The sequence below is a fragment of the Capricornis sumatraensis genome, chromosome X (assembly GCF_032405125.1).
Source record: "Capricornis sumatraensis isolate serow.1 chromosome X, serow.2, whole genome shotgun sequence".
Lineage (NCBI taxonomy): Eukaryota > Metazoa > Chordata > Mammalia > Artiodactyla > Bovidae > Capricornis > Capricornis sumatraensis.
Genome location: NC_091092.1, coordinates 65,529,793 through 65,543,012, shown reverse-complemented (window position 1 = coordinate 65,543,012; position 13,220 = coordinate 65,529,793). Strand labels below are relative to the sequence as shown.

General features: G+C 36.2%; 1 protein-coding gene across 1 annotated transcript in view; it reads left to right on the top strand.

Annotated features, from left to right (window-relative positions):
• The window catches only part of DACH2 (dachshund family transcription factor 2), a 986,384-nt gene that overhangs the window by 183,651 nt on the left and 789,513 nt on the right, over positions 1–13,220 (top strand). The window contains exon 2 of the mRNA XM_068963180.1: positions 12,020–12,058. Coding sequence (XP_068819281.1) covers positions 12,020–12,058 — 39 coding nt within the window. The remainder of the gene's footprint in view (positions 1–12,019; positions 12,059–13,220) is intronic.

Here is a 13,220-nt window from a genome sequence, read left to right as displayed (position 1 = left end):
GCGATTCATTTCTTATTTGATAGTATACATGTTTCAATCTCATTCTCCCTAATCATCCCACCCTCTCCCTCTCCCTCAGAGTCCAAAAGTCTGCTCTACACATCTGTGTTTCTTATGCTGTCTCGCATACAGGGTTGTCATTATCATCTTTCTAAATTCCATATATATGTGTTAGTATACTGTATTGGTGATTTTCTTTCTGGTTTACTTCACTCTGTATAATCGGCTCCAGTTTCATCCATCTCATTAGAACCGATTCAAATGTATTCTTTTTAATGGTGGAGTAATACTCCATTGTGTATATGTACCACAGCTTTCTTATCCATTCATCTGCTGATGGACATCTAGGTGGCTTCCATGTCCTGGCTATTATAAACAGTGCTCCAATGAACATTGGGGTACATGTGTCTCTTTCAATTCTGGTTTCCTCGGTGTGTATGCCCAGCAGTGGGATTGCTGGGTCATAAGGCAGTTCTATTTGCAATTTTTAAAGGAATCTCCACACTGTTCTCCATAGTGGCTGTGCTAGTTTGCATTCCCACCAACAGTGTAAGAGGGTTCCCTTTTCTCCACACCCTCTCCAGCATTTGTTGCTTGCAGACTTTTGGATCACAGCCATTCTGACTGGTGTGAAGTGGTACCTCATTGTCATTTTGCATTTCTCTGATAATGAGTGATGTTGAGCATCTTTTCATGTGTTTGTTAGCCATCTGTATGTCTTCTTTGGAGAAATGTCTATTTAGTTCTTTGGCCCATTTTTTGATTGGGTCGTTTATTTTTCTGGAATTGAGCTTCAGGAGTTGCTTGTATATTTTTGAGATCAGTTGTTTGTCAGTTGCTTCATTTGCTATTATTTTCTCCCATTCAGAAGGCTGTCTTTTCACCTTGCTTAGAGTTTCCTTTATTGTGCAGAAGCTTTCAATTTTAATTAGATCCCATTTGTTTATTTTTGCTTTTATTTTAGGCAAGTAGTTGGCAACTCAAAAATCAGAGGACCAAAAGTTATTTGAGCTTGATGGGCTGGAGAGGTCAATTTATCCAACCCCAGCTTTACAAATAAGGATAGTGGGATCTAGAAAGGGCAAGTCATTTGCTCATGGTCACACATACAGTTGTATCAGTCAGTTCAGTTGCTCAGTTGTGTCCAACTCTTCACGACACCATATGCTGCAGCGTGCCAGGTTACCCTGTCCATCACCGACTCCTGGAGCTTGCTCAAACTCATGTCCATCGACTTGGTGATGCCATGTCCATCGACTTGGTGATGCCATCCAACCATTTCATCCTCTGTCATCTCCTTCTCCTGCCTTCAATCTTTCCTAGCATCAGGGTCTTTTCCAATGAGTCAGTTCTTTGTATCAGGTGGCCAGAGTACTGGAGTTTCAGACTTGGCATCAGTCCTTCCAATGAATATTCAGGATAGATTTCCTTCAGGATGGACTGGTTGGATCTCCTCGTATTCCAAGGGACTCTCAAGAGTCTTCTCCAACACCACAGTTTAAAAGCATCAATTCTTCAGTGCTCAGCTTTCTTTATGGTTCAACTCTAACATCCATACATGATTACTGGAAAAACCTAGCTTCGACTAGATGGACTTTGTTGGCAAGGTAATATCTCTGCTTTTTAATACACTGGTTTGTCATAGGTTTGTCTAGGTTTGTCATAGGTTTTCTACCAAAGAGCAAGCATCTTCTGATTTCATGGCTGCAGTCACCATCTGCAGTGATTTTGGAGCAAGAAAATCAAGTCTGTCACTGTTTCCATTGTTTCCCCATTTGCCTTAAAGTAATGGGACCAGATGCCATGATCTTCGTTTTTTGAACATTGAGTTTTAAGCCAACTTTTTCACTCTCTTTCACTTTCATCAAGAGGCTGCTTAGTTCTTCTTCAATTTCTACCATAAGGGTGGTGTCACCTGTATATCTGAGGTTACTAATACTTCTTTTGGCAATCTTGATTCCAGCTTGTGTTTCATCCAGCCCGGCATTTCACATGATGTGCTTTGAATGTAAGTTAAATAAGCAGGGTAACAATATACAGCCTTGACATACTCCTTTCCCAGTTCAGAACCAATCTATTGTTCCATATTCTGTTCTAAGTGTTGCTTCTTGACCTGCAAATAAGTTTCTCAGGAGGGAGGTTAGGTGGTCTGATATTCCCAACTCTTGAAGAATTTTCCACAGTTTATTGTGATCTGCACAGTCAAAGGCTTTGGCGTAATCAATAAAGCAGAAGTAGATATTTTTCTGGAACTCTGTTGCTTTTTCTATGATCCAACGAATTTGGCAATCTGATATCTGGTTCCTCTTCCTTTTCTAAATCCAGCTTAAACATCTGGAAATTCTCAGTTCATGTACTGTTGAAGCCTGGCTTGGAGAATTTTGAGCATTACTTTGCTAGCATGTGACATGAGTACAATTGTGCAGTAGTTTGAACATTCTTTGGCATTTCCCTTCTTGGAATTGGAATGAAAACTGACCTTTTCCAGTCTTGTGGCCACTGCTGAGTTTTCCGAATTTGCTGGCATATTGAGTGGAGTGCTTTAACAGCATCATCAGTTCATACATATAGCATCATACAGTTGCATATTTGATACCAGTACTCAGGTCTCCTTATGTCTTGTTCAATGTTCTTTCTGTTAATACTATTGCTTACAGAAGAGGTTGTTGTTTAAAAATTCATTTATTGCTAGGTTTCATGAAATTTGGAAGATAAAATTTCATGGAAATATAGTCATAAGCTAAGAGTTCTCCTTTGCTCCCATTCTATACTTTGTTTCCATGCTAATTTAAGCTTTAAGTCATATTAATGCTAGCTTTAGACTTTCTATTGCACATGTCCATTCCTTTTGATTCTCATCTTTATCTGGTCATCTCATGCAGAGGACATTGCAGTTACCTCCTACATGATCTCACCTCCAAACACTCGTAGCAATTCATTCTGCCCATCTTGTCAGTTTCAACTTCCTAAAGCATGTTATCCTCTTTCTTTGTTTTCCAAAATCTATCTGTTCTTCAAGGCTGAAATCAAAGATTGTCTCTTTCATCATAATTTCACTTACCACTCTAGGTATAAGTGATGCCTTCGTCTAAATTCGTATAGCTCAGTTTTTATAGCTATCACTCTAGATATAAGTGATGCCTTCATCTAAATTTGTACAGCTTATTGGTTTGTTATAGCTGTTAAATTCTTATAGCTATCACTCTAGATATAAGTGATGCCTTCATCTAAATTCGTATAGCTATTAGTTTGTTTTAGCTATTAAATTCTTAAGCTATTAGCATTCAACTTTATTTTTTTTCCCATTTCTTTTCCATCTTTATTGTAATGTTACATATATATAGTAAGAGAGGATGAACATCTTAAGTTTTCTCTCAGTGGATTTTTTAACATATATTTTAAAAATTTTTTATTTTTATTTTGCTTTACAATACTGTATTGGTTTTGCCATACATTGACATGAATCAGCCACGGGGTACATGAGTTCCCAATCCTGAACCCCCCTCCCACCTCCCACACCATATCATCTCTCTGGATCATCCCCGTGCACCAGCACCAAGCATCCTGTATCCTGTATCGAACATAGACTGGCGACTCATTTCATACATGATAGTATACATGTTTCAATGCCATTCTCCCAAATCTTCTCACCCTCTCCCTCTCCCACAGAGTCCAAAAGTCCGTTCTAAACATCTGTGTCTCTTTTGCTGTCTTGCATACAGGGTTATCATTACCATCTTTCTAAATTCCATATATAAGCTTTGGTACATATACACGATGGAGTATTACTCAGCCGTTAAAAAGAATTCATTTGAATCAGTTCTGATGAGATGGATGAAACTGGAGCCGATTATACAGAGTGAAGTAAGCCAGAAAGAAAAACACCAATACAGTATACTAACACATATATATGGAATTTAGAAAGATGGCAATGACAACCCTGTATGCAAGACAGGAAAAAAGACACAGCTGTGTATAACGGACTTTTGGACTCAGAGAGAGAGGGAGAGGGCGGGATGATTTGGGAGAATGGCATTCTATCATGTATACTATCATGTAAGAATTGAATCGCCAGTCTATGTCTGACGCAGGATACAGCATGCTTGGGGCTGGTGCATGGGGATGACCCACAGAGATGTTATGGGGAGGGAGGTGGGAGGGGGTTTCATGTTTGGGAACACATGTAAGAATTAAAGATTTTAAAATTTAATAAAAAAAAAAAGTGAAAAAAAATAAATTCCATATATATGTGTTAGTATACTGTATTGGTGTTTTTCTTTCTGGCTTACTTCACTCTGTATAATAGGCTCCAGTTTCATCCACCTCATTAGAACTGATTCAAATGTATTCTTTTTAATGGCTGAGGAATACTCCATTGTGTATATGTACCACAGCTTTCTTATAGCATTCAACTTCAATTCATCAGATTTTTTGAGTTACTATTCTATGCTAGGAAAACATGTGGAGTTTACTACTCACAGTTTCAGTGCAATAATTTGTGACTATATTTCTTATTTCAGATTATAACATAATTGATAACAGGGACTATGCTTGAAGATTTTTGTACTCTCCATAGCCCCATAGCTAAAAGCCTTTTGTACATTGCCGGGGTCCAGCCCTGGTGGATCCAGGGAATTCAAGGGGTGGGTGGCGTTGGTGAGGAAAGACTTGTTTATTTATTAATATAAGATTAGATTAGGAAGAAATAGTTTAGTAGGAGAATTAAGTGGAGGAAGAGGGCTGAATAGCTTGGATTACGCGGAAGATCAATAAAATTCCAGACAAGGAATTTGCACCATCTACGTTGGGCCACCGGTGCTCGCTTGAATATCTAAGGGTGCCTCGCCTTAGGCTCCCTTTCACGTGAGTCTTAACAGCCAGGGCAAGTAAGTAGACATGGCGAGCCTCTGCACCCCAGGAGGAAATTCAGCCTGAAGTTAAAGAGGAAAAAGAGAGAGAGACATGGGGGAAACCAGTCCAGCGACTGGCTCTGTCCTCTGTTGTTCAGAAGGCCTTTTATACTTTTGATAAAACATAGAGATCAATGGGTAACACAAAGTTATGCAGTGTTAGCAGTCCAGACTCTTATCAAAACCAGGCTTTTCTCTCTGCATACCTAATTGTATACACAAGTCTTAGGTAATTTACATCATCTTCCAGCCAAAAGGGCCAATTAACATTTTACAGCCTTTTTTCTGATAAGGGTTTGTCAACTAGAAGGCTTATTTGTGTTGATCTTCCCAAGGTCTGGTGTCACTCTCAGAAAGCACTAAATAAAGTTACATTCTTACACAGCCAAGATATAACAACTTATAACAAGTAGAGGGAGTACAGTGATTTACAGCAAAAGAGAAGCAATTAACTCAAAAGTCTAGTGTTGCTAACATCAAAACTACTATGTATCTTTTTCTACATCCTGCTTACATTGAGTAACATCCTTCCAGGTGCCTAAAAGATAAAGAATATGGAGGTCTGGCAGCAATCATTGAGTCAGCAGTGAAAACCCTCCACCAATATAATTTTTAACTCTTTAGAAAAGGCTCTGTATCTTTAAGATGGTTTCAAGCTTTGTGCCTCTAGTGGTTGGGGGGCTGTAAGCAATTCACAGGCTGTAAGAGGTCAGGGGGAACCTGTTAGGCAAGCTAGAGAGCTATCAGAGGGGGTTTAACTGAAACATCCCTTTCAAATGCAGAAGACTAAAGCCCTGAATTGACTTTTTTCCAGAGTATATCAGAAGAGTGGAAAAGCAGGCAGATTCTTATTTTTTTGGGAGGTGGATGCTCAGGAAATTCCAGGGGGAAAACCTGAGGTCTGATTAGCCTTGCCATCAGAGCTCTTGCCTCATGACCTTGTCATGGGTGGAATTCCTCACGCTGGCTCCCAGCAGTACATAGTTGATGATCTGTAAATATTTGTAGATATATGTTGAGCTAAGAAGCTGCTACAGGGAGATGAAAGTGGCCTCTGTAAGATCAGTACACAAACTGTTAGATATCAATTATAACTATTTGAAGAGCTTCCCTTAACTCTTTTTTTTTAATTGATTTTTTTAAATTTAATTTTAAAATCTTTAATTCTTACATGTGTTCCCAAACATGAAACCCCCTCCCACCTCCCTCCCCATAACATCTCTGTGGGTCATCCCCATGCACCAGCCCCAAGCATGCTGTATCCTGCGTCAGACATAGACTGGCGATTCAATTCTTACATGATAGTATACATGATAGAATGCCATTCTCCCAAATCATCCCGCCCTCTCCCTCTCTCTCTGAGTCCAAAAGTCCGTTATACACCGCTGTGTCTTTTTTCCTGTCTTGCATACAGGGTCGTCATTGCTATCTTTCTAAATTCCATATATATGTGTTAGTATACTGTATTGGTGTTTTTCTTTCTGGCTTACTTCACTCTGTATAATCGGCTCCAGTTTCATCCATCTCATCAGAACTGATTCAAATGAATTCTTTTTAACGGCTGAGTAATACTCCATTGTGTACATGTACCAAAAGAAGTTGGTTCTTTACATATCATGAAAGTGATAAAATGATCAAGGAAGAAATATCAAGGAAAAGGGGGGTATTTCATTCATACTCAGATAAATATTGTCAACAATAGGAAGTGGAAGAACACTGAATCGGATTAAAAATCCTTCAATCTCAGTTTCTACATATATACAAATGGGACAGTGTTTCAAACCCACTTTTGCATATAGAGTAGTTGTACTGCATTAGTTAATGATGAGAACTGTAAAACTGTGTAGCAGTAAGGTGTTTTGTTACTGTAAATCTATGTAACTATAAGGTATTATTATTTAATGGAATTCTGAATTTAAAAAGGAGCTATATCAAAATGTAATAATTTGTAATGTTAAGTACTTGCTTCTCATGTCTTAATTGGTGATAAAATGCTTTTAGTTTAATCTTATTTTATTTTATGATGGTAGAATGGTCCTTGTCAGAGATTAAATCAAGGGAGGAATGTAAGGGACTTAATAGAGTTTCAGATACATAATTTTCTTCATTCCCACTCCTGCCCCTTACCATTACATTGAGAGCATATCCAGATCAAGATTCCTTTGCTCTGACAGTGCTTGATTGTCTTCATCTGCAGCAAGACTAAACCAGATAGGATTACCAGAATGATCAACTGGCAAATGACCTCATTTTGGTAGAAACAGCTTAGCCTATAGAACTTCAGTGTTTCACATTTAATTTAAGCTTCACTAAGCAAATAAGCCAAATGTTAACAAAAAGTAAAGATATAATTAAAATAAATTTTAAACTATTATTTCTCTCCTGAGTAACTTCATAATGATTCTATATTTTTACCTATCAAAAGTTCAGAATATTTGATGCCATCAATTAAATTTGAGCTCATGATATTTCTAATCAACTTTAGCTACTCAGTGAAAGTGTACTAATTCTAAAACACCCTGGCTGTCCTTAATAGAAATTAAGCCCCATCGTCAATGATGTAAATCAGTGTAGCATAGAAGAAATATGTTCTTAAGATATAATTTATTAAAATAAGCTTGAAGACTCTACAATGATGGATTTAAATGAGTAAATTGTCCCATTACATAACTAATTTCCTGTTCATTTGACAACTTTTTACTGAATGCTTACTTTGTGAACAAAAAACCTAAACTCATTCGTCAATGGAAATTCTACTTCAAACCATGTTGATGTATGGCAAAACCAATATAATATTGTAAAGTAATTAACCTCCAATAAAAGAAATAAATTTATATAAAAAAGAAAAATAGAGCTAAAATACAAAAAATAAATAAAATATTTACACATTACTATAAATGCTATGAAGGAAACACCATTTTGTTCAGTAATTCAGAATTGGAGACTGCCACTAACTTCTTTATGTAGGCAACATACTATTTATTTATTTATTTTAATTAATTTATTTTGGAGGCTAATTACTTTACAATATTGTATTGGTTTTGCCATACATTGACATACTATTTAGAAGTAGGCCAATTTACTATTGCCTCAGTGTGTTATCACATCATCAAAAACAGGTTAACTAAAAGCTGATAAAGCAGTGATTGCACCCATTGTCTCAGGGGCTTTAATGTACTTCTACCATAAATGTTTGCTTTGGCTTCTAGAGCATTTCCTTAGTGTTTTCTGTGAGTCACACTAAACATACTATAGAAAGACATAATCATCAACCAGCAGACATGAAATATAACTAGTGTAAACAAGGTTTAAAAAGTCTCTTATGAAAGGCTGGCTAGAATTAATTCCCAAATGGACCAAGAACAGGATTCAAAGGGCCACTCATGTTTTCTCTAGCCAAACCTACAATCATTGATAACAGGATTGTAAGGAAAAAAATGTCCAACAGAAATATTGTGGACAAATATGCCACAACAATAAATGGTTTAAAATTTATGAAGGTTTTGAGGAATTTTGATGTTTAAAGCTTGATAAAATAGGAATAATTTCAGATACGTTATCTAATAATTAGAATTCATTTATGTTACTATTTACAATATATATGTATCGATGCCCCCTTCATACAAAAATTTTAAATGCTGTAAGCTCATTTATTAACTACCAATCCATCCCATATTTAATTTTCCTTTTCTTCCCTTTAGACTGACTTTAAATCTGACTGACTTTTTAAAGAGTCAAGCTCATGCACCAAAGTATTTCAGAAGAAACATATTTAATATGACCCAAGTTTTTGTTATCCTTAAATAGTTCTAGGAAAAATTGTTATGCCCAAGTCGCGAAATCTCCCAATGACCACCAGGGAGCCGATATCTGATGCAAAAGCAAGAGAGTTTTTATTACCAAGCTCGAGCTGGGGCTCCCACTGATACCGACGCAGCAGCTATAGGGAGGAGCCCTGAGCTCTGGATTACATTGCTTATATAGAGTATTATCGCGTGAAAAATTCAAAAAACGGGAGTCTCTGGGTCTGATTGGTCACCTTCTGGTGAAGGGTTAGGTGTTGAGTTCTGATTGGTTTTCCTTTCCCGGGCTTGATTCGAATTTCCTGGGCTGGCCAAGGGTTCTGATTGGTTCGAAGGTGGTGGGGTGAGGTCAGGGGATTTCCAAAGGCTCTTTTCGGGGGAACCTTACAAAATGGAGTAGCTTTGATTCTTCAAAATAAATTTCTGAATTTTATAGAGGAAAGGTGGAAGTTGTTTTATTGATTGGGTTCTTGAATGAGAAGATCATGCCTTTGGAGACTTAAGTGATCAAGAGGCTGTTTGGATGCCCTCTGGAAACTTAAGTAGGCCTGAAATATCCAGGCCTCTATTTTTATATTTTTAAAATGAAAGACAGGTTCGGCTCCTTTTTCTTTTGACATACATTCTTGTCAAAGAATTTCCAGGATCCCTAAAGAGATTAAACAGGTTTATGAAAGCTGCTGTGGAGTAAGAGTTGGCATATAAAATGAAGAAAGTTATTAGAGTGAAGAAAGTTTCCTAAAGGCTCCAACAGTGGAAATGCAACAGTTACCCTTTACCATGATGTAATCACATCTCCAAAGAGAAACTAAAAAAAAATTACCAACATAGATTTACTTGTCATTTATCCCCTACAGATAAAGTTAGAGGTAGAGTCAGGGTAGGACATATTTATTACATTTGTTTCCCAAATCAGCATTTTGTTTATTGCATTGGGCCAGGAAAACACATTCAATGATTACCTTACCTTATCTGCATGAGGAATAGCTAAAGAATTTAGTAGTCTCTAAAGTATGGCAATATGTGCAAGTTAATCGCTGACTCATTTAAAAGCATAGGAAACATTTTTTTTTCTAGTTTTATTGAGGTAGCTGACAAAATTTGTATGTTTTTTAAATAATCATTTTATTTATCTATTTATTTGGCTGATCTTTGTTGCTGTATATGGGCTTTCTCTACTTGAGATGATGAGTGGAGGCTACTCACTAGTTGCAGTGTGCTGGCTTATCATTGTGGTGGCTTCTCTTGTTGCAGAACTGGGCTGTAGGGCACAGGAGCTTCAGTAGTTGCTGCACGTGGGCTCTGTAGTTACAGTTCCCATTGTCTAGACCACAGGCTCAATATTTGTGGCACACAGGCTTAGTTGCTCTTTGGCATGTAGAATCTTCCTAAACCAGGGATCAAACTCATGTCTCCTGTGGATTCTTCACTACTGAGTCACCATGGGAGCCCAATTTGTATGTTTTTAAGGTGTACAATCATTTTACATTTATTAAAGCATAGAAAATATTTTATTGATCTTTTGGAAATTTGAATATATGGCAACTACTTTGATTGAATGATACTGTTTCTGACCAAATTCAGAAATGTAGAGATCATGTTTTATTTTGAATGTCAAAAATAAAGTATATGTATTTATCTCGTGGTCCCTAAGGTCCTGGAGTTATAACTAGTGTTAGGCAGTATTGTATAATACATTCTTAAACAATTGACAAGACAAATGAGAAATTTTCAAAAGTCAAGGTAAACTCCTAATTTTCTAATAAATTAAAAAATCCTTAATAAAAGGACAGTTAGCTCATGGATATTTATATATTTATTAGATAATTCTAACAAGAATATTTCAGAATTTGGTAATTTCAAAATCTATTGTAAATAATCTATGAAACTTAAGCTATAGAAGATTTATTTTTTCTTAACTTAGTATAATTATGTACATATGGTGACAGTCAAAAAAGTTCTGTTGAGTTCAGAAAGTTTTATAGTTAAAGAAGGAAGATCTCTGGTGAAAGGGAAAAATGTCCTCCAACATAAAGCCCACTAGATTAAGGAAGTATGCATTATCATTGACTTGGTAAGTATGGGTATATTCTACTTTAAGAAAATGTAATTTCAAAACAGGTTGGGTAAGTGAACTATAAAACAAAAACAAATAGTTCTGACAATTGAGTGACAGACACAAGAGTAGGTGAAAAATGCTCTCTTTCCTTCACTGTAGCCTCCTTTCCCCAGCAACCTCAGATATATGTTTGCAACTGTGGTTTATTTAAAAAATCTTTCTATAGACCTTTAAGCAGGAAAGCAGTTGCCTTTCAAAAAAAAAGTTATTAGAAGGAGAGATTTTGAAGAGGTGATGAACTGACTATATATATTTGTAGTGGGTATTAGAGGGAAATTCCTGTTTCTGTAGTACTAAGAAATGCAGTAAGGCTCAAAATAGCCAAATTACGTTACTTACAGTTTTTTTTTTTCTTATCATTTTAAATTTCATTGTTCTTAAAGGGTATAGGAGCACTGGGAACTATTATACTGTTAGAAATAATGGTTGTCTTGTTAACTAAGATGATTATATCGGTTTTTATCAATCTCTTTTTTATGTTTAACTTATTTTGTGCAAATGTGTGTATGACTGTGTATGTGTATGTGTCTGAGCGTGTGTGTGTGTGTGCACATAATCCTTTTGGGGAAGATGTAAGATAGTTCAGTATTGGTTCAGAAATAAGTGTATAGTGAGCTGTGTGATTAATGGCTCCATATTTAGAAAATTAAGGCATAGCATTGATATTGGCTTACTTTTATCATCCTGTTGGCCTGATAAAAATGAGAAAAAAAAATTAGAAAGGATTATTTTCCCTAAAAAGTATTGGCATACCCAATGGGATGGGAAGGAAGGCTCTTGAGAGAAAGGGAAAAGACACAATATTCCTGAATCCTTTTTTGAAATTGTTATGAGCCTAAGCCACTTTCTTCAACATAAATTTATAATGATATTTCCTTGCCTTCATACATAGAAAAGCCCTAAACTACATGACATTTCACATTATTCTTTACTCAGTGGAGATTAGACCAGAAATGTAATAACATTATTCATATATTTAAAATACTACCTGATAGCAATTCAGGCTTTCCTACTTTCTTGGTGTTTTCCCTGCTGGTGTTTCATTGTGTGTAACCTATCTAAAATTTTTGCAGAATTTAAGATTTTTTGTAAAATATAATAAAGCCTTGATTAATTGGAAACTAACTAACCAGAGCTCTCAATTAACCAGTTTTATTTATTTATTTTTTGCTACACTCTCCTTTTAGAAGGAAGAGGCAAATGACAAGAAAACAAGCTGTTAACAGGTATTTATGTATTTATTTTTTAAAAATCAACTTCCTGAGAATGTCCTGGAGCCTGTACAGATTCAGCCCAACTTTGATAATTTTGTTCCCTGTGTTATATTTACTAAGGTAGGAAAGTAGAACTGTTTAAAATTTTCAGCAGCAAATATTGAATCTTGCTTAATCCTTAATTAATAATAAAATCCAAATACCTGATTAGAACCTGTCTATCTATTTGAGGGTTTTAGTTAATTGGGGTCTTCACAGTTTCACTATTGCCAGTTAATGATCATTCATATATACTGTATTAACTGAGAATGGATCCCAGGATCACACAGGTGGGAGATGACTTCCACCATAGAAAGCATCTCCTTTCCTGGGAACTAAAGCAGAAGCTAGAGAAAGGCTACAAAGTTGATGGGGGTTAAGTAAGGTCACTGACATAAAAATAATGTCATCTATGTAAAATCATGGGAAAGTAATTCACCTGCCCTGTGGCTCTGAAATGCTTAGGAAGGTACATTCACTTTTGCAGGGCAGCACAGGCTATTAAGTGTGCTATAGCAATAATGCAAAAACAAACAAACAAACAAAAAAAAAAAACCACACAAAAAACCAAAAAATAACCCAGGCATTCTAATCTCCTGGAATCTTTCTAAGCATTAGGCTCAGATATGTATGCTGTAAGCATGATATTAGTTCTAAAATATTTGAAATTAATTTTACTCTAAAAATACATTTTTAAAGTATTTGAAACTCTTAAGGTTTATACTTTATATATATGACAATTTCAGCTAAATTGCAACCAGAGACACCATATTGCTCAAGGCTTCATACCTTTTAGGTTGTAATGGGAACAAAGAATTGGCAGTTAACAGAGATTTAAGGGACAAGGAGGGCAACTCATAATTCTAAAGTACATTTTGATATTGCCTGCCAGTAGCACCCCCTCTTTAGGTTAAGTCACTCTTTGGTGACTTTTGACTCCTTCCTTCAGGGCTGCTCATGATGCATGTTTTATCTGTATTTTTTTCTACAAGGAAAATTTCATAGGGTTGTTGGAAAGATGGGGGCCATACCATGTGATTTGTCCTGGGTTTTCAACATGGAAAATGAAAATCATCAGGGTGGTGTTTCAAATATCTGGGGTATTTTCTGTACTAAATGTTACTCTCAAATATCA